At 43.1% G+C, this 23,047-nt stretch overlaps 1 protein-coding gene across 6 annotated transcripts in view; it reads right to left on the bottom strand.

Annotated features, from left to right (window-relative positions):
* The window catches only part of hspg2 (heparan sulfate proteoglycan 2), a 528,081-nt gene extending 526,108 nt beyond the window's left edge, over positions 1-1,973 (bottom strand). For all 6 annotated transcript variants that reach the window (XM_068017554.1, XM_068017556.1, XM_068017557.1 and 3 more), the window contains exon 1: positions 1,655-1,973. In XM_068017554.1, the coding sequence (XP_067873655.1) occupies positions 1,655-1,708 (54 nt within the window). In that variant the 5' untranslated portion in view covers positions 1,709-1,973. The remainder of the gene's footprint in view (positions 1-1,654) is intronic.
* Positions 1,974-23,047: the final 21,074 nt, after the last annotated feature.

The raw sequence follows: 23,047 nt of genomic DNA, 5'->3' as shown, positions 1-23,047 counted from the left end.
AAGGCAATGATTCATGCTGAAGTGCCACTGCAATTGCAACAGCCACACTCCTGCAGTGCGACAAAGTGACCATTCTGACAAGTGAAAACATACAGCAAGAGGGCCATTTCCAACATTGGCAGGAGCAGGAAACCGGCAACAGATCAGACACTCATTATACACCCCACCTGAATTTCCTTTTCGTCAAAGGCAATGCAGAGGAGAATGGTGCGGCCTGGATAATGGCCATCTGATCCACTGCTGTCAGTATCCTGCCCCCACCACAGCTGCAAGTGTTTTGAACACAGGGCTATGACAGCAGCCTCAGATCCAATCTTGGCCAACGGAGATTCCAACAGGGGGCACTGGATTGCATTCAGGAGCAGAGATCCATAGTCACTGCCCACACACTCCACCCCTACCACCATCCCTACCCCAGGGGCACAGAAACCACAGACGCCTTACAACACCTCCTGACATCATCTATCTCAACATGGAGCATGGTTCAAACCCACTACCCTCCCAACCTGCAGGACTAATCACACGTACCAAATGATCTATTAGGAGAACTAAGCAGGAGCTTGTAGACTGCTGTCACACTATCTGGATGACCATTAAGGGTTTTTAAAGCATTGCTTGTATAATCAAGAGACAGTGTAACAGAGCTGCAACTGTGCCAAGAACTGACTGAACAAGGTTCGCACCATTTCCAGAAATGTTCCCAAGTTTTAAACAAATTTTGACAAAGCTTCAATTCACGACTGTCAGAGCAACTTGCCAGAGACCATCTTCCTCAGTATTCCGATTTCCAAGACGTGACTGAAAACAGGTCCTGGGATTAACTTGGATTTGCTCCAGCAATGCAGTGGAGGGGGTGAGCAGAAAAAAAAAAGTTATGAAAGCCTGGCATTACAACTCAGCTGGAAGAGCTAAACCAGATGAATGAAAAGATTCCACAACAGGGCTTGAAGTTTCTGCCTGTCTTTCCACTTACAAGCTACCTCTTGGTGATGTGCACAGCGTCCCAGTTACCAGCCAAGCAGCTGGAGATCAGAATGTACCCAGCCGGGCTGACAAAGCAGAAGTTGAGTTGGGTGCAAGGGTGAGATTTCTCTGTAACCTGCTGAGAAGCAGCAGTATAAAGTACTGTGGCTCAGTGAGTGTCTTAAGCCCTACTGGAGCAAGAAAATGTGTAAACCCTGCAACAACAGAGTACATTTTCCAAATCAAATTTACCCCCATCAATTTAATTACTTAGTGTCCTACAGTTCACAAGCTTTTATGTTTTTACAGCAATCATCTTTCCAAACGAGGATTCTAACATAAGAAATATATATGGGCCAGGAGATGGACAGACAGATTTAGAGGAAACTCTATGAATAGGTTTTAAGCCATAGCAACAATTCCAGGCTGGATAAAATTAGCTTTTGCTACTAGCTGGTAGTAATTTTACACAAATATCCCCAAGTGTTTGAACCAAACTCAAGTGTACAACCTCAAAGTGTCCCCGCAACCTCTTCTACCCGGCTGGGCTCCAAAGTTTGCAAAACTTCTTCAGAACTTTGAAGAAGTTTTCTCTCTCTCTCTCTTTGGAAAGTCGCCCTCCCGCGCCACGTAAACTGGTCAAAATGTACCGAGAAACAGAACAAACACACTCGCCAGCACTTGTACTCACAGAAAAGCTGAGGAAAAGAAGTTGGATGAGGAGCGAAACTTTTCTCCGGCCCATTTCTCTTCTCTTTTTCTCGCCCCCACCCCCGGCCCAAACCCAAACGTTTTCCCGGTGAGCGGCCGCTGGAAGCTGGGAGAAGAAAGTGAATCAAAGTCCTTCAGTGGAGCTGCCCGGTGCCAAAGTGCCTCTTCCTGCACTCCTCCCTACCCGGAGGGATAGTCAAACCACCCTCCTCCCTCCCCTCAGCCTTCCTTCCTCCAGCCTCCTTCCCTGCGCCGTCCTCAGTGCTTCACTTTCACACTCTCTCCTCTCCCGGAGCCCACACAAAGCCCTCCATGGATTTACAGGAATGGATCCAGTTTCCAACCACCCCCCCCTCCTCTCCACTTCGCCTCCCAACTCTCCGGACTGGATTTTCAGGAACCGGAGTTAGCTTCTTCCCAGCCCCACACCAGGAATCCCAGATTCTGCTCCCAGCAACTTTCCAGTCCCAGCTTGGTTTATTTATTTATTGATACAGCACTGAAACAGGCCCTTCGGCCCAGCAAGTCTGTGCCGACCAACAACCACCCATTTATACTAACCCTACAGCAATCCCATATTCCCTACCACCTACCTACACTAGGGGCAATTTACAATGGCCAATTTACCTATCAACCTGCAAGTCTTTGGCGGGGGGAGGAAACCGGAGTACCCGGCGAAAACCCACACAATCACAGAGAGAACTTGCAAACTCTGCACAGGCAGTACCCAGAATCGAACCCAGGTCCCTGGAGCTGTGAGGCTGCGGTGCTAACCGCTGCGCCACTGTGCCGCCTGTATTACTGTATCTTCCGATGTGTCAGCTCTTTGGGGATCTCGGTGGGTAGCGCTCTCGCCTCTGAGTCAGACAGTCGTGTCCCATGTCCTAATTGGAAGCTGGCATTCTGAGGGAGTGCAGCATGGTCGGAGGCGCAGTCTTTGAGATAAGATGTTGTTACGGCCGAGGTAGGAGGAGTGCACTATTTATTCTAGTTCCACTACTCCACCGGTCACAACATATATTTAAATTTTTTCCCACTTACCCATACAGTCAATCATAGACTCTATTTTTATACCAGAATAAAACACACCAACCAGGTTTCTTTAATAAATAACAAAATTATCAGTTTATTAGAAAACAAGTCTTAATCAGTAATGAACATAAGAACTAGGAGTAGGCCATTCGGCCCCTCAAGCCTGCCCTGCCATTCAATAAGATCATGGCTGATCTGCCCCAGACCTCAACTCCTCTTTCATGCCAGCTCCTCATAGCCCTCAACTCCCCGATATTTCAAAAATCTATCTCCTTCCTCTTTAAATACTTTCAGTGATCTAGCCTCCACAACTCTCTGGGGTAGAGAATTCCAGACATTCACTACCCTCTGAGAGAAGAAATTCCTTCGTCCCTACACTCTGCCCCTCCTCCAAGTCATTAATATAGATAGTAAATAATTGAGGCCCTATGACTGATCCTTGTGGCACTCCACTGGTTACATCTTTCCAACCTGAAAGTGACCCATTAATCCCGACTCTCTGTCTTCTGTGAGTTAACCAATCCTCAATCCATGTTAATACATTACCCCCAATACCGTGAGCTCCTATCTTGTGCAATAATCTTTTATGTGGCATCTTATCGAATGGCTTCTCGACATCTAAATACCCTACATCTACCAGTTCCCCTTTATCAACTCTGCTTGTTATATCCTCAAAGAACTCTCGCAAATTTGTCAAACATGATTTCCCTTTCACAAAACCATGTTGACTGTTTGATTGCGTTAAGCTTTTCTAAATGTCCTGTTATTTCTTCCTTAATAATTGACTCAAGCATTTTCCCAATGACTGATGTTAGGCTGACTGGCCTACAGTTTCCTGCTTTTTTTCCCCCTCCCTTCTTGAACAGGGGCGTCACATTAGTGGTTTTCCAATCTGCTGGGACCCTCCCGGAATCCAGTGAGTCCTGGAATATTTCGACCAATGCCTCCATTATCTCTGCAGCTACTTCCTTTAAAACCCTTGGATGTAGGCCATCAGGTACTGCTGACTTGTCTGCCTTTAGTCCCATTAGTTTGTCAAATACTTTTTCCCTCGTGATAGAGACTGTTACAAGATCTTTCCTCCCATTAGCTCCTTGCTTATCTGATATCTATGGGATGTTTATAGTGTCCTCCACCGTGAAGACCGATGCAAAATATTGGTTTAAATTATCTGAAGTAAAGCATAAACACACAGATTGAAATATTAAAGTTCACTTTTTACCTTAGCCCCTCACACTCACACACACACATACACCAGTTAACTGGAAAAAGGGATTATTGTTTTTAGAGCTCTGTAGGGTTCTGTCCTTCAGGTTTTTTTTAAACTCCAACCCCTTTTAAACAGTTCATTCCCAACTCCACACAATTCAAAAGTAAAACTGGAAACAGAAAGTCCACCTTTTGACCTGTCACTTCTCTGCACACATCTTCCCCAGTTATCAGGGTTTCTGTTCTATTTTTAACTGGAGTCATGTGACAACCAGTAAATGTTGTTGTCAAAAAGTCCTTTCAGTGTCCTCTTGATGACCCCCTTAAAAAAACTGGTCCAACATTTCTCCAGTTTGACGATGAATCCTCAAAAAATATTTTTAACAAAAACAAAAGCATTTTCGTAGCAATGTTAACTGACTTCCCGTTTACCTTACTTAGGTGGATGCAAACGATCTCATGGCGCTATTTGAAGAAGCATTCTTCCAGGGTCTTGGCCAATATTTATCCCTCAACCAGCACCACTAAATCATCTGGTCAATATCACACTGCTGTTTGTGGGAGCTTGCTGTGTACAAATTGGCTGCCATGTTATAACAGTGACTACACTTCAAAAGTGCTCCATTGGCTGTTAAAGGCTTTGAGACATCCTGACACTGTGAAAGGCGCTATATAAATGCAAGTATTTCTTATTCTCACTCCTTGGAGAGAGGAGGTGAGTCATGGGCTAACACCAGAAATGGTATTTAGGATTAAAACCAAAAGACTGTATTCCACATCCCCATAAATATACCATGTTCACAGCCTGTGCTGCTTTTTAAATTTGTAATGCACCAAAATAAGTTAAATATAGAAATGAATACAACCTGCATCCCACAAGTCAGCTTCACTCCTTTAGCACCATTACATTTTGGAGAAATATAAACTGATTTGCTCAGGTTTGGTAGGAAGGTTTGTTCCACCTGATAAACACATTGTACCAGAAACTGCTACACACCCAGCATCTCTCAAAAGAACATAACAAATAGGAGAAAGAGTAGACTATACAGCCGCTCGAGCCTACTCTGCTGTTCAATAAGAACATGACTAACCTTCTACAGCAATTCCACTTTCCCACCTGATTCCCATATCCCCTGATTCACTTAGAACATAGAACATAAAACAGTACAGCACAGTACAGGCCCTTCGGCCCACGATGTTGTGCCGAACCTTTAACCGACTCTAAGATCAAACTACCTACATACCCTTCATTCTACTATCATCCATGTACCTATCCAAGAGTCACTTAAATGTTCCTAATGTATCTGCTTCTACTACCACCGCTGGCAGTGCATTCCACGCAGCCACCACTCTCTGTGTAAAGAACCTACCTCTGACATCTCCCCGAAACCTTCCTCCAATCACCTTAAAATTATGCCCCCTGGTGATAGCCCTTTCCGCCCTGGGAAAAAATCTCTGGCTATCCACTCTATCTATGCCTCTCATCATCTTGTACACCTCTATCAAGTCACCGCTCATCCTTCTTCACTCCAATGAGAAAAGCCCTATCTCCCTCAACCTTTCCTCGTAAGACATGCCCTCCAGCCCAGGCAGCATCCTGGTAAATCTCCTCTGCACCCTCTCTAAAGCTTCCACATCCTTCCTATAATGAGGCGACCAGAACTGAACACAATATTCCAAGTGAGGTCTAACCAGGACTTTATAGAGCTGCAGCATAACTTCACGGCTCTTGAACTCAATCCCCCTGTTAATGAAAGCCAACACACAATACGCCTTCTTAACAACCCTATCAACTTGGGTGGCAACTTTGAGCGATCTATGGACATGGACCCCAAGATCCCTCTGTTCCTCCACACTGCCAGGAATCCTGTCTTTAAGCCTGTAATCTGCATTCAAATTCGACCTTCCAAAATGTATCACTTCACACTTTTCCAGGTTGAACTCAATCTGCCACTTCTCAGCCCAGCTCTGCATCCTGTCAATGTCCTGTTGCAACCTACAACAGCCCTCCACACAATCCACAACTCCAGCAACCTTCATGTCATCGGCAAACTTACTAACCCAGCCTTCCACTTCCTCATCCAAGTCATTTATAAAGATCACAAAGAGCAGAGGTCCCAGAACAGATCCTTGTGGAACACCACTGGTCACCGAGCTCCAGGCTGAATACTTTCCATTTACTACCACCCTCTGTCTTCTATGGGCCAGCCAATGTCTGTAACTTAATGTCCAAAAATCTATCAATCTCCGTTTTAAATATACTGAAGAGCATCCACAGACCTCTGGGGTAGAGAATTCCAAAGATTCACAACCCGCTGAGTGAAGACTTTTCTCCTCATCTCTGTCATAAATGGCCGACTCCTTATCCTGAGTCTAAGATCCCCTAGTTCTAGACTCTTCAGCTGGGGGAAACAGCCTTTCAAGCCATGTAAGAATTTAATGCATTTCAATTAGATCACCTCTCATTCTTCTCAGCTCCAAAGATTGTAGACCTATTCTACTCCATCTCTCCTGATAGGTCAATCCGCTCAGCCCAGGAATCAAACTGGTGAATCTTCATTGCATCCCCTCGAAGGCAAGTATATCCTCCCTTAGGTAAGGGGACCAAAACTGTACACAGTATTCCAGCTGCGGTTTCACCAAAGCCCTGTGCAATTGCAGCAAGATTTCCTTACTCTTGTACTCCAGCCGCCTTGCAATAAAACCTAATATATTATTTGCCTTCCTAATTGCTGGTTGTACCTGCATGTTCTCCATATTGGCCAGCCTCCCGAAGAAGTGCAAAGTGGACAGTGTGCTCCAGGATGGGTGGGAGAATCCCCAAGTGATGGGTCTGCAGTTTCTCTCACTCATCTACTGCTGACCAGTTACAGACAGGCATTATTGATGCCTAGGGGTAGATCGCCTGCTTGTCTTCTCAGTGGAGAAATGGTGCTTGTGTTGGAGGATCTGGAGAGAGGAGGAAACAATGAAAGGGGAAGTGACAGAAATCAATCTAAATGTCTCCTTTTTAAAGACACTTTCAACCAAAAGAAACCAACCCCCTCACATATTAAAGTCTAATATACAATAATATTAATGAATAATATGAGAAATAATGGGAATATTGGCTCAATTTATGATTACACTCTCCTATTTTGGCTTGAAACCTTTTTTTAATTCCACCCCTTTGAAGGACCGTGGAACATTGTTGTAACATTGGTTGGCATCCTCCCATCCACAAAAAATGATGGACACACAGCAAACAATCCATTTAACTGGGGTGTCTTCTCCTGGTGCACCTTTACCGATGGCTGTGAAGGCCAATCCTTGAGAGACAGGTTCTGCCACAAGTGCCGCACGTGAAGCAGCTGACACTGTGAGTTGTTGTGTTTGATGTTGCCACCTGTTGCCAAGCTGCTGTAGCAATTGGTCGTCGTGGTAGTGCACACCAGTCCACAGGATGTGTTGCCAATTCCCTCTTTCGCCAGCCAGTGACTCCCAAGTGCGATAGTCGACATTTAGGGCTCATGCTTGGCTGTGACACACCCCACAATTGAATAGCCTTTCAATACTCCAGGTCCATATGTGAAGGGCAGCCACTTCAGCAAGGAGGCGTGACAGTGTACAAGGAACTGGACCCCAGCAACAGTCACCCCTTCAGGAGAGGAGGAAAACAGGGATTGAAAGTCCCAACCAGACATTCTCACAGTAGAAATAACCATCTCCAGTCTTTTTTCTGAACCTTTGAATTTAAATATTTTTAAATTGTAAAGTGACTCAGGAAATGTTGCTGCGGAATCTTCCTACCCTCAACCTATCTCATCCCTCTTATGTAACCTCTGTGAATTGGCATAGTGATACAGCTTGTATACACAGCTGCAATAAGCACAATCTTACCAGAACCAGGGTGCAGTATTGGCAGGAAGCTAGACAAATAGTATTTTGAAACAAATGAGTCAGTGGCCATTTTAGTGCAGACTAGTTTTCCTTTTCATCTATTTATTTTTCTCCCCTTTTATATCCTCAAATCTCATTGGGAATAGAAATGTAGAAATATGGAAAGTAGGAGCAGGAGTAGGCCATTCAGCCCTTTGAGCCTGCTCCGCCATTCATTATGATCATTGCTGATCATCCAACTCAGTAACCTGTTCCCGCTTTCGCCCCATGCCCTTTGATCCCTTTAGACCCAAAAGCTATATCTAACTCCTTCTTGAAAACATACAATGTTTTGGCCTCAACTGCTTTCTGTGCTAGCGAATTCCACAGGCTCACCACTCTCTGGGTGAAGAAATTTCTCCTCACCTCAGTCCTGAAAGGTTTACCCTTAGACTATGACCACTGGTTCTGGACTCCCCCACCATCAGGAACATCCTTCCTGCATCTACCCTGTCAAGTCCTGTTAGAATTTTATAGTTTTCTATGAGATCCCCCCCTCACTCTTCTGAACTCCAGCGAATATAATCCCAACCGATCATATGTTTGCATAATGTCTGTATTTCCTGGCCAAGAGACAGGTGACTTACCCTTAGAGCTCTAGCAACCCTGCTCTTGAACCAGCTATTATAGTTGTTGGGTGTGGCTCAGTGGGTTACATGCTTGCCTCTGAGTCAGGTGATTGTGGGTTCAAGTCTTCCTGCCAGGGACAAAGGCTGAGCTGACTCTAATGCAATAGTGAAGTACACGGTTGGAGGTGCTATTTTTCAAATAATTCAAGGCTCCATCTGCTCTCTCAAAAAAAAGTGTTGTCCAATACTTATACCTTAAAAACAGATTATCTGGCCGTTATCACATGGCTGTTTATCTCTCTCCTTTCAAATGATTCTTAAAACTTACCTCTTTGACCACATTTTGGGTCACATGTCCCAATATCTCCATCTTTGGTTCAATATCAAACTTTGTCTGATGACATTTCTCTGAAGCCTTTTAGGATGTTTTATGATGTTAACTATGATCTGGCTGTTGGTGTTGAGCCACAGAATTCTTAAAATTTGTCAGTGAACAACAGCATGGAAGTTCGACTAGTAATTAGAATTTTCCATTTCTTTGAAACGCTACCTCAGACTGTGTTGGCAAGAACTGCACCATTCAGTATCATGGTTTGTTTGTTCAACTATATAATTAATGTCTAGAATCTGTGCAGGACAGGCAAACATGTCTAAAAATCAATTAAGCACATTTAATTGTTGAGATCAATCAAAAGTCCACATTTTTATCCCCAGAAGAAATTGTACTTTCCCTCACTCTGCAAGGAGACTTACCAAATGTTCTTTGCTCTATTCTGTTCCAAATTCTATCAAGAACAGAAGTTCCTCTGCCGCCATCAGTGAATACAGCTGGAGAAGGCTTGGTTCAAACTGCAGCCATGTGTGTCAGATGAATCATTGTACTAAGTGCTTACGACCTGCTGGTTGGACGGGTAGGGCACCAAGGTGAGCATTTGTGTGCCGGAGGTAGCCTCGGGGTTCGGAGACGTCCTATGCTAGGCCAGTTAAAAGGCAATTAAAGCTCAATTATAATTGTAGCAGGGGTGAAATGTCATTCAGCCAGCGGCCAGTTTTCTGGAAGTCAACCTGAATCACAATTACAATGTTAGGAACTTTATGCAGTCGACTCTGATTAAAAAGTAGGGAGGTGTGAGTTTATGGCCACAATTCCCTTCCCAACAAGTTCCCGTCTTAGTCATGACATCAAGGGATGTGCTTTTTAATCTATGGCTGTCAGTTTGTGCGCTCTCATTTCTAAGTCAGAGGCTTAGGGGTTCAAGTCCCATTTCAGGACATAAGCTCATGATCTAGGCAGCACCTGCAATCTGAAAGACAGCACCTTTGACAAAGCAGCACTTCATCGCTATGGAGAGAGAGCTATCAATGCTGTTTCTCAGTTGAGAGATTAAACTGAGGTCTTCTATACCCATTCAAGAGGCCTGATTTGAGAAAAGCTGGGCGTTGTCCTGGCCAACATTCTTCCCTCAATCAACATGAGCAAAAACAGAGGATCTGTTACAAAAACAGAAAATGCTGGAAATGTTCAGCGGATCAGGCAGCATCTGTGGAGAGAAAAACAGAGTTAACGTTGCAGGTCAATGACCTTTCATCAGAACTGTGACAGAGTATTTGTTGCTGCGTTTGCCTACAAGACATTGAACGGAAAGAATGGTGTCTTCTGTGTCTATGTTGCTCATACATTGCTTAAGAAAATATAACCGCAGCTTACTGGGCAAGTTGATCAGATTGGTGGATCAGGGACTTGCTAGCTGGAAGGTTGATGGTTAAGCCAATGGTTGAGGATGCTGCTGATGTCATTGGAGTGTTACTGCCTGTGCACGCCAGTGCCAGTCAGAGGCCTTAGGCTCCACTCCAACGTTGACTCTCAGGCAGTTGTTAGGTGGGATGGAAAAGCTGATCATTGAGTTGATGATTTTTTTCTGTGAATTGTTCAAAATGTTGTGAATTTATTTTATAATAAATTTCATCTTACGGTTATATAAGAGGGAGCATGGGGAGCTATTATAGAATCATGCAACCCGCAGCACAGGAGGCCATTCAGTCTTCACAAGAGTCAGCCCCTGAATGAGAGCAGTCCACTCGAACCCCATTCCGTGATAGCGGTAGCTCAGAAATTATTTGGTAGAATGTAATTGGGTAAATTTGTAGCATTTTTAGAATCTGATTGGTTACCTTTGAAAATGGATTTTATATTCTAGACTATGATTGGTAGGCATTTTATCAATCAGAACGAAGAAATAAGTGCTTACACTGAACCAATCAGAACCTTGCCCATAAGTCTAAACAGAATCAGTCAGAAGGTTGCACAGGAAACTTTGGAGAAATGGAAACAAAACTAGTTACTAGATTGACAGTCATATTTCTAATTTGACAATATGATGCATATTCAAAACAAAACTTTATTAGGTATACAGACATATATGTAGATAGATAAATAGATGGATATGTACATATATGGATGGATACATAGATACATAGATCCTTAGGAACATTGGAACATAGGAGCAGGAGTAGGCTATTCAGCCCATCGAGACTGCCCCACCATTCAATGCGATCATGGCTGATCATCCACTTCAATGCCTTTTTCACACTATCCTCATATCCCCATATGGCATTTGTATTTAGAAATCTGTCAATCTCTGCTTTAAACATACTCAATAACTGAGCTTCCACAGCCCTCTGGGGTAGAGAATTCCAAAGATTCACAACCCTCTGAGTAAAGAAATTCCTCCTCATCTCAGTCCTAAGTGGCTTCCCCCTTATTTTGAAATTGTGTCCCCTGGTTCTAGACTCCCCAACCAGGGGAAGCATCTTAGCTGCATCTATTCTGTCAATCCCTTTCAATATTTTGTAGGTTTCAATGAGATCACCTCTCATTCTTCGAAACTCAAGAGAATACAGGCCCAGTTTCCCCAGACGAGCGTCAACTAGGCTTAGAATGCAGAATGTCATGAAGACAAGGTTAAAGGCACTCTACCTGAATGCACGATTGAGAAAATACATTAAAAGGTATGACAGAACACAGACAATGGAAATTCTTTAAAGAAATATGACATCGTTTACAGTAACTATACATTCCTTCAATGCACAAAAACCCCAAAAGAAAAGGCAGTCAACCATGGATAACAAAGGATGAGACAAGATTAAAAGAAAAGGCCTATAAAGTTGCCAGAAAATAGGAGTAAACCTGAGGATTGGGAGGATTTTAGAATACAACAAAGGAGGACGAAGAAACTGATAAAGAAAGGGAGAATAGAATATGAAAGTAAGTTGGCAAAAAATATAACAACGGACTGTAAAAGCTTCTACAGGTACGTAAAAGGAAATGTGGGTCCATTACAGGCAGAGACAGGAGAATTTATAATGGGGAAGAGAGAAATGGCAGAGAAGCTAAATGATTACTTTGTGTCTGTCTTCACTGAGGAAGATACAAGAAATCTCCCAGAATTAGAGATCCAAGGGATTAGGGAGAATGAGCAATTGAAGGAAATTAGTATTAGTAAGAAGGTTATATTGGAGAAATTAATGGGGCTGAAGGTTGAGAAATTCCCAAGACCTGATATTCTACAATAATAATAAAAGCAAAATACTGCAGATGCTGGAAATCTGAAATAAAAACAAGAAATGCTGGAAATACTCAATAGGTCTGGCAGCATCTGTAGAGAGAAAAGTAGAGTTAACATTTCAGGTCAGTGACCCTTCATCAGATATTCTACTTCCTAGAGTGTTGAAAGTCGTAGCTATGGAGTTAGTGGATGCATTGATGATCATCTTCCAAAATTCTATAGATTCTGGAGCGGTTCCTGCAGATTGAAAGGTTGTAAATGTCACCCCACTATTTAAGAAGGGAGAGAGAGAAAACAAGGATTTACAGACCTGTTCGCCTTACATCAGTCATTGAGAAAATGCTAGAATCTATTCTAAAGGATGTGATAAATGGACACTTGGATAATAATGATCTGATTGGGCATAGTCAACATGGATTTATGAATGGGAAATCACGTTTGACGAACCTGTTGGAGTTTTGTGAGGTTGTTAGTAACAGAATTGATAAAGGGGAGTTGGTGGATGTGGTTTACTTGGATTTTCAGAAGGCTTTTGATAGAGAGCCCACAGGAAGTTGGTTAGTAAAATTAAAGCACATGGGATAGGAGGTAATATACTGTCATGGATTAAGGATTGGGTAACAGGCAGAAAGCAGAGAGTAGGAATAAACGGGACATTCTCGCATTCACAGAGCTGTGACTAGTGGGGTACCGCAGGGATCAGTGCTTCGTCCCCAGCTGTTCACAATATATATCAATGATTTGGGTGTGGGGATCAAATGTAGTATTTCCAAGTTCGCGGATGACACAAAACCAGGTGGGAATGTGTGTTGTGAAGAAGATGCAAAGCGGCGTCAAGGGGATTTGGACAGATTTAGTGAGTGGGCAAGAATGTGGCAGATGGAATATAATGTTGAAAAATGTGGGGTTATCCACTTTGGTAGGAGAAATAGATGTGCAGAGTATTTCTTAAATGGTAAAAGATTAGAAAATGTGGATGTACAAAGGGACCTGGGTGTCCTTGTCAATAAGTCACTGAAAGCTAACATGCAGGTGCAGCAAGCAATTAGGAAGGCTAATGGTATGTTAGCCTTTATCGCAAGAGGATTTGAGTACAGGAGTAGCGAAGTCTTGCTTCAATTGTATAGAACCTTGGTTAGACCGCACCTGGAGTACTGCATGCAGTTTTGGTCTCCTTATCTTAAGAAGGATATTATTGTTGTAGAGGGAGTACAACGAATGTTCACCAGACTTGTTCCCGGGATGGCGGGACTGACCTATGAAGAGAGATCGGGGAAACGGGCCTGTATTCTGTAGAGTTTCAAAGAGTGAGAGGTGATCTCATTGAAACCTACAAAATACTTAAAGGGATAGACAGGTAGATGCAGGTAAGATGTTTCCTCTGGTTGGGGAGTCTAGAACCAGGGGACACAATTTCAAAATAAGGGGGAAGCCACTTAGGACACAGATGAGGAGAAATTTCTTTACTCAGAGGGTTGTGAATCTTTGGAATTCTCGACCCCAGAGGACTGTGGAAGTTTAGTCATTAAGTATGTGAGATTGAAGTGGATGATCAGCCATCATCATATTGAACGGTGGGGCAGTCTCGATGGGCTGAATGGTCTACTCCTGCTCCTATGTTCCTATGTTCCTAGTTTTCTAATCTCTCTTCATAGGACAGTCCCGCCATCCCGGGAACAAGTCTGGTGAACCTTCGTTGCGCTCCCTCTATGGCAATAATAGTCTGTCCAAATCCCCTTGAAGACGCTTTGCATTATCCTCACAACACATTTCCACCTAGTTTTGTGTCATCTGCGAACTTGGAAATACTACATTTGGTCCCCACACCCAAATCATTAACATATATAGTAAACAGCTGGGGACGAAGCACTGATGCCTGCGGTACCCCACTAGTCACAGCCTGCCAACGCGAGAATGACCCGTTTATTCCTACTCTCTGCTTTCTGCTTGTTGCCAATCCTTATTCCATGCCATTATATTACCTCCTATCCCATGTGCTTTAATTTTGCTAACCAATCTCCTGTGGGGGACTTTATCAAAAGCCTTCTGAAAATCAAAGTATAGCACATTCATCGACTCCCCTTTATCAATTCTATTCATAACATCCTCAAAATCATCATTTGAAATCATCAAACATGATTTCCCATTCATAAATCCATGTTGACTATGCCCAATCAGATCATTATTATCCAAGTGTCCATTTATCACATCCTTTAGAATAGATTCTTACATTTTCCCAATGACTGATGTAAGGCTAACTGGTCTGTAATTCTAAAATCAAAGCAAAATACTGCAGATGCTGGAATTCTGAAATAAAACCAAGAAGTGCTGGAAATACTCAGCAGGTTTGATGGCATCTGTGGAGAGAGAATCAAAGTTAATGTTTCAGGTCAGTGACCTTTCATCAGTCTGTAATTCCCTGTTTTCTCTCTCCCTCACTTCTTAAATACTGGGGTGACATTTGTGACCTTCCAATCTGCAGGAACCGCTCCAGAATCTATAGAATTTTGGAAGATGATCACCAATGCATCCACTATCTCCATAGCTACCTCTTTCAACACTCTGGGATGTAGAATATCAGGTCCTGGGGCCTTATCAACCTTCAGCCCCATTAATTTCTCCAATACAACCTTCTTACTAATACTAATTTCCTTCAATTGCTCATTCTCCCTAATCCCTTGGATCTCTAATTCTGGGAGATTTCTTGTATCTTCCTCAGTGAAGACAGACACAAAGTAATCATTTAGCTTCTCTGCCATTTCTCTATTCTCCATTATAAATTCTCCTGACTCTGCCTGTAATGGACCCACATTTGTCTTAGCCAAACATTTCCCTTTACGTACCTGTAGAAGCTTTTACAGTCCGTTTTTATATTTTTTGCTAGCTTACATTCATATACTATTCTCCCTTTCTTTATCAGTTCCTTCGTCCTCCTTTGCTGTATTCTAAAATCCTCCCAGTCCTCAGGTTTACTGCTATTTCTGGCATCTTTATAGGCCTTTTCTTTTAATCTTATACAATCCTTAACTTCCTTTGTTATCCACAGTTGACTGCCTTTACTTTTGGGATTTTGGGATAGAACAGTTACATGTTCATGCAGACTGACAGATAAATCTTTCAAGTCAACTTCACCATAATGTATGACGAACGTTTGCTAAACTCCATTTGGCGTAACATGACATTTGATTGGTTTAGATTGTAACTTAACCTTGCCCAGCTATTGCACTTTGATTCCTTTTAAATGTATATTTTTTAAAAATGGTTAGAGTTGTTATTTGCCCTCAACAAGTAGGAACGCATGATTCAGTTTACTTTTTATCTTGGGGTCTTGATAGCAGTTAGCCCAATATGCACATTACCCATGCACTTTCTGTGTAGCAGTTTGGCCATGTTTCAGATCACAGCCATTTCTGAGCAGTATGAGGCGTAACCTAGTAACAGCTGTAATTGTTGGCAGCACCTCTTACATGTCTGATAGGGAATGCACAACAGTGTCATTTCATTTCCTGGATTTTGAGTCTCAAAAAAGGATTGAATCTTCTCTCTGTGTCGTGTTCAGTTGGTTCATTGTCGTGGTTGAGTGTGATAAGATCCAGAAATTCTTGCTATTATGCAAGTTAGGGCTAAACGATGCCTTTGACTGGTTAATGTGAATAATTTCACTAAGCCATTCATTTTCAATGTTCTAGACTTCCACATCTCGAGTACTTCATGCGATCCCTGACTTGTGTAGCAGACTGTCTGACAGAGTGTTCACATAAAGTCAACAGTTGATACTGATTAGGCTGTCTCCAGTCGCCATTAAACCACAGTATTCTCACCTGATACAGAGGAAGAGAAAATCTCAAGACAATGGAGGCTTTTCAATCACCTGCCACCAGATTTCCTGCAACTTTTATTGTAGGAAGTGAGGAAAAGAGTGCTGTTCTGTTTGGTACTGAAGGGCACCCTTCCCTGGAACAGCCACTGCAGCAACTTGACAGGAAATAGATGACTTGCTTATACTTGATATGCTAAGAAGCTACCCTAAGTAACTAAGCGACAGTATGTTCTGATAACTTAATTCCTGCTACCCCAACCAAAGCAATCATGCACCCTAACAACCCTTTAAATGTTTACTGTGCATACTCGGGGCATCGTGGCTGCAGTGTGTACCATCTACAAGATCCATTGCAGCAACTCGCCAAGCCTCCTTCAACAGCACCTTCCAAACCAACTCCCTCTACCACCTAGAAAGACAAGGGCAGCAGGTACATGGGAACACCACCACCTGCAAGTTCTCCTCCAAGTCACACACCATCATGACTTGGAACTTTATCGCCATTCCTTCACTGTCGCTGGGTCAAAATCCTGGAACTCCCTCCCTAACAGCACTGTGGGTGTACCTTCACCACACGGACTGCAGTAGTTCAAGACGAAGGCACTACCTTCTTAAGGGCAACTAGAGATGGGCAATAAATGTTGGCACAGCCAGCAATGTCCATATCCCGAGAAGGAATTAAAAAAAAAATCCATGTTGATAAATGGAAAAAATAAAAGCTATAACTTAGAGCTGGAGCTGTTATCCCATTTGAATATTGAAGGGGCTTGACACAACAAATCCAAGTGTCAGCATGCCTCATTTGGTAGAACTCTGAGTCAGAAGCTTGAGAGAGCACAATCTTGGCTAACACTTCAATACAGCACTGAAGGAGTGCTATGTACCGTCTGCCTGTTCTAGTGGATGTATAAAGTTCAAAGACAGTATCTGAAGAGCAGTCTCCCTACTGTCCTGACTGACATTCCCCTCTCGACCCAAAGCAGATTAATTAACAATCTGTTTCATTCACTGTGCACAAATTAGCTGCTGGGTTTGCCCATGTAATAGCAGAGAATGCCCTTCAGTATTGCATTGAGACATCCTGAGGATGGGATAAGGCTTTTTGTAAATTTGTTCCTTTCTTTATCTAACACCACCTAGTTGCATGGTACGTGTTCATTTTCTGGTACACATTGTAGCCTGTAGGTTGGGCATTTGTGTGCTCCTTAGACATGCAATATCCCATGGCAGAATTTTCGAGCTGCGCCGAGGTCGGAAACAGAGGCGGACGGGGCCCGAAAATATCGGTGCTGTTGACGTGCCTGTTTCCCAACCCCGTTCCTGGTGCCGGCCATTTTAGGGGATCTGGGTTTGGGGCCCGGCAGGCTCATTAAGACCAGTCGAAGGAGGCTGACTGGGATTTTCCAGTGGGCCTCCAGTTTCCTGATGCGACGGGGGGGCAGTTTAACTGGGTGCCAGTGCTCCAGGCAGGCCCTCCTGCCTGCCTGGGTGCGGGAGCAGCCAAAGGCTGCCTGTAGAGGGATTCCTTGCAACAGTGGTAGCCGGTTTCTTTTTCTATTTTTGACATGAATTTTTTTAAAAGTTGGTGAAATTGTTGTTACTATGCAAATTAGAGATAAACTATGCCTTGTGACTGATTAACGTTACTTACTTTTTATAGCAGCCTGCTGCTCCTCTCAAACTGGAAAGCCTCTGATTGGCCCTCCAGCTCTGAGAGCTGCCGGTCATCCTTAATTGGACAGGGATCCTGTCTCCCTGCCAATTAGGGGGGCATCTCTGTCAAAATCCCAGGTCGGTGACTGTTTTATTCCGGGAGCAAGCTCAGGGCCCGGAAACAGGCCGACTCCTGTTTCCCACCTCCGAAGAAAACATTCAGCCCCATGATTCTGCTCACTGGGCAAGATAAACAGTAAAAGAATTGGACTGGAGGAAGGTCGAGGAATTACGTGCTCTTGAAGGGGACACTCTGAAATTCATTGGCCATGACAATGAGAGAGTAGAGGCAGGTGAAGCTGGAGATCCTTCTGTCAAAGTCAGTGTTCATCCCATCCTGTTTTTTCATGTCTTGTCTCTCTACTCAGTCATTGACACACAGACATATTGCCGGCCACCGAAACATCGCAGACAGTATATTGCAATGCAACATTACATCATATGTTTCCTGTCCTGTTTTTGCAGGCCAGTGGAACCAGGAGCACTGAGCAAGCCATCTCCTGCTTCACTTCCACCATTTGTTGCCAGCACCGGTGTGATTGCACCCAGCTTGGAAGATATATATAGCGAGTTTGGGGAGGCAGCATTGAGTAGAATCACAGTGCACAATGAGAAGGATCAAGTGGCAGTGATAAAGGAGAAGCAAGCATCAGCTGCTTGGAAGGCCAGCTCAGTTCCTCATCTTTCAACTGAGACCTCAAACAAAGGCTCCACCTGCCCCCCTCAAATCGATGCAAAAGATCCAGTGGTTCGATTTGAAGAGCAGGGGAATTTTCCAGGTGGACTGGCCAATCTTTATCCCTCAACTAACTTCATTAAAATAGATTATTTAGTCATTTATTTCATTGTTCTGTATGGGACCTGACTGTGTGCAAATTGGCGACTGCGTTTCCTACATTACAACAGTGACAACAGGGGCATTCTGAGGACATGAGAAATGTTATATTAATGCTAATGCTTTCTTTTTGCAGTCCTTGGAGGTTCAGACTTCACAGGCCTTGTGTATAAAAGGAGAGTGCTGGCTACAGGAATCACTTGACTCTGTCCAATGTACCCAATTTGGCTTGGTTAAGAATGTGGACAAGTCCGCAAACTCCCTCTGTGCAGTCACACTAGAGACGTTCTCTGCACTGCAGTCTGTTATGGAGCGCATGCCATCTCCAGGAACATTTACAGTGCAACTCTGAGTAACACAGGTCCTGATTCTCATTGGAGTATCTCTCATTTTTGCTCAGATACTTTGCTTTGGGCTCAGATCTCAAAGAAGCTTTCTTATCTCATTTCAACTTGCTATGGAACTGAATAGAGAAAATTACATTGTGGACTTTGGAAACTTCAGCTATGTGAAGAAATTGGACATCTCCATCATGTTGCTGTTGACTGGCAAAGGGAATGAAAGTGTTGGCTCTGCTCAACAATACTTGAATCACCTGCTCGATGACCATGGACATCAAAGTGGCTGATATCTCCTGTGCAAGCCTGGAAAGAGCCAAAGGATTACAAGATGAGGACCATAGAATCATAGGAAAGAGGAGCAGAAGTAGGCCATTTGGCCCATTGAGCCTGCTCCGCCATTCAAAGAGATGATGGCTGATCATCTAACTCTACGCCATTTTTCACCACTATCCCCATCTCCCTTGATGTTGTTAGTATTCAGAAATCTATCGATTTCTGTCTTGAACAGCCCTCTGGGGTAGAGAATTCCACAGATTCACCACCCTCTGAGTAAAGAAATTCCTCCTCATCTCAGTCTTAAATGGCCTGTCCCTTATTCTGAGACTGTGTCCCCTGGTTCTAGACTCACCAGCCAGAGGAAACATCCTATCCACATCCACCCTGTCAGGCCTTGTAAGAATTTTGTAAGTTTCAATGAAATCACCTCTTTTTCAAAACTCTAGAGAGTACAGGCACAGTTTCTGCAATCTCTCCTCATAACACAATCCTGCCATCCCAGGGATTAGTCTGGTGAACCTCCACTGCATTCACTCTATGGCAAGTATAAGGAGATAAGGAGACCAAAACATTACACAATACTCCAGGTGCTGTCTTACCAAGGCTTTATACAATTGAAGCAATACATCTTTACTCCTGTATTCAAATCCCCTTACAATGAAGGCCAACATATCATTTGCCTTCTTAATTGCCTGCTGCACCTGCAAACTAGCTTTTAGTGACTCATGAACGACGACACCAGGTCTCTTTGGACATCAACACTTACCAACCTCTCACCATTTAAGAAATACTCTGCGTTTCTGTTTTTTCAACCAAAGTGGATCACTTCACACTTATTCACATTATCTGCTATGTTCTTGCCCATTTACTCAGCCTGTCCAAATTCCCTTGAAGCCTCCTTGTATTCCTGCTAGTTTTGTGTCATCTGCAAATTTGGAAATATTACAATTGGTCCCCATATCCAAGTCATTTATATAGATTGTAAACAGCTGTGGCCCAAGCACTGATCCTTACGGTACCCCACTAGTAACAGCCTGCCAACCTGAGAATGACTCATTTATTCCTACTTCTGCTTTCTGTCTGTTAACCAATTCTCAATCCATACCAGTATATTACCCCAGTCTCAAGTGCTCTAATTTTGTTTACTAACCTCCTGTGTGGAATCTTATCAAAAGCCTTCTGAAAATCCAAATACACCACATCCATTGGTTCCCTTTATCTATGCTACAAGTAACATCCTCAAAAAAAAACTCCAACATGTTTAGCAAACATGATTTCCCTTTCACAAATCCATGTTAGCTCTGCCCAATCATATTATTATTTTCCAAGTGTCCAGTTATCTCATCCTTAATAATAGATTATAAAAGGCATGATCAGAATGCCTAAGTATGTGTCTCTGTGAAAGAATTGTGCTAAAAAAGCCTTTCACCAGCTCAGGATGTTCCAAAATGCTGTCGTCAATGAAATATTTTTGAAGTGTAGTCACTGTTAAAATGTAGGAAACGTGGCAGGCAATCTACACAGCAATATCCCATAAACAGCAATGTGATAATTTTGAAGTGTAGCTCTCTTGTTTTATAGACAAAAAACAATTTGCTTACAGCAAGTTCCACAAACACAGTGAGATAATGACCAAGTAATCTGTTTTATTGGTGATGATTGAAGGATAAATGTTTGCCAGGATACTGGCAGAAGTCCCATGCTCTTCTTTAAATGTGGCATGGGGTTGTTTATGTTCAGGTGAGAGGGCTAACTTTTTTTAACATTTCATCTGAAGTATACTACCTCTGATGGTGCAGTGCTGTCTCACTAAAGCTTGGGTCCTGTTGGTGCTAATGGCCGGGATCTTGCGAAGGCGGAGGGGCTCCCGGCCCCGGGCCAAAAAGGCGGGAGGATCCCCGCCTCAGCCTCTCCATGCACCTCCCCCGCCTCCCCCATCCCCCCAGTGTGATCCTTTGTTGCTCCGGAGGCAAAGATTCCGGCACCAGGTTCCCCATCCCTTTAAAGATGGGGATCCCGCTTCCAAGAATTTCCAGGTAATCACTGCCAGTTCTGCATTCCCTTTTAGTCCATGAGCTTCAACTGTGCTGGCAAGCCTGTTATGTGGCACTTTATCAAATGCCTTTTGGAAATCCATATGTGCCACATCAACCACATTACCCTCATCAACCCTCTCTGTTACCTCATTAAAAAAATCCATCAAATTAGTTAAACACAAATTACTTTTAATAAATTTGTGCTGGCTTTCCTTAATTAATCCACCTTTGTCCAAGTGACTGCTAATTTTGTTCTGATTGATAGTTTCTAAAAGTTTTCCCACCACCAAGGTTAAAGAGACTAGCCTGTAGTTGCTGAATTTATGATTACATCCTTACTTGAACAAGGATGTAACATTTGCAATTCTCCAGTCCTCTGGCACCACCCCTGTATCTAAGGAGGATTGGAAGATTATGGCCAGTACCTCTGCAATTTCTGCCCTTACTTCCTTCAGCGTGCTAGATGCATTCCATCTGGTCCTAGAAACTCATTAATTTAAAAACAGCCAGCCTTTCTAATGTCTCCTCTTTTATCAATTTTTAGCCCATCCAGTATCTTAATTACCTCCTCCTTCACTGTGACTTTGGCAGCATCTTCTTCCTTGGTAACAGTACTGTGGGTGTACCTACCCCACATGCACTGCAGAGGTTCACGAAGGCAGCTCACTACCACCTTCTCAAGGGCAATTAAGGATGGGTAATAAATGCTGGTCTAGCCAGTGACAACCACATCCCATGAATGAATAAAAAATTTTTTAAAAACATTTAGTACTTCAACCATGCCCTCAGCCTCCTTGCATAGATTCCATTTGGGTCCCTCCTCGGCCCCATGCCTCCTCTTACTATTCTTTTACTATTTATATGCATATAGAAGACGTTTGGATTCCCTTTAATGTTAGCTGCCAATCTCTTCTCATGATCTCTCTTTGCCTTTCTTATTTTCTTTTTCATATATTCATATTTCTATATTCAGCCTGATTCTCACTTGTATTTTCAACCTGACATCTGTCATATGCACCCTTTTTCTGCTTCATCTTACTCTCCATCTCTTTCATCATCCAGGAAACTCTGGTTGCTCTATCTTTTCCCCTCCTGGGAAGGTGTCTTTGACTGTACTCGAACTATCACCCTTTAAAGGCAGCTCATTGTGCGGTTACATTTTTGCCTGCCAATCTTTCATTCCAATTTAATCGGGACAGATCTTTTCTCAACCCACTGAAATTGGCTTTCCTCTAGTTAAGTATTTTGACTCCAAATTCTCCTTGTCTTTTTGCATAGCTAATCTAAACCTTATGATACTATGATCACTGTTCCCTTAACGTTCCCCGACTGACATGTGATCCACTTTACCCTCCTCATTCCCCAGAACCAGATCCAACAATGCCTCCTTCCTCATTGAGTCAGAAACATACTGATCTTGAAAATTCTTCTGAACACACTTCAGAAACTCTTCTCCATCTCCGTCATTTATTGCTATCCCAATTTATATTAGGATAAGTAAAGTTGCACATTATCATTACTCTTGCACTTCTCTATAATTTCCCTGAAAATTTTCTCTTCTATATCTTTCTCACTAGTTGGTGGTCTATGGAATACACCAGTAGAGTAATGGCTACTGTATTGATTCTTAAGTCTAACCAAATAGATTCTGTCCTTGACCGCTCTAGGACTTCCTCTCTTTAGCACTGTAATATTCTCCTTAATCAATACTGCCACGCCTCCTCCTTTCTTTTCTTCCCAATCGTTCCTGAATGCCATGTATCCAGGGATATTTAGTATCCAGTCCTGCCCTTTTTGAGCCAGGCCTCTGTTATCACAACAACATCATATAACCGTGTGGCTATTAACACTTGCAGGTCACCAAAGTTATCTACCACACTCAGTGCAGTTAGCTCCCTGCACTTACACATGAATTAGATCTTACTGTATTTCTTTTTTCTCTGACCCCACAAAATACCTTAGTATTTCCTACTCTACCGCTATCTGCTTCTCCCAATCCTTTGTGCACTTTGTTTATCTTTTTTAATGCTACATCCTGGTTCCCATTCTCCTGCCAAG

This window comes from Heterodontus francisci, chromosome 37 (genome assembly GCF_036365525.1).
Source record: "Heterodontus francisci isolate sHetFra1 chromosome 37, sHetFra1.hap1, whole genome shotgun sequence".
NCBI classification, from domain to species: Eukaryota; Metazoa; Chordata; class Chondrichthyes; order Heterodontiformes; family Heterodontidae; genus Heterodontus; species Heterodontus francisci.
This window is presented reverse-complemented; position numbering and strand designations above follow the sequence as displayed.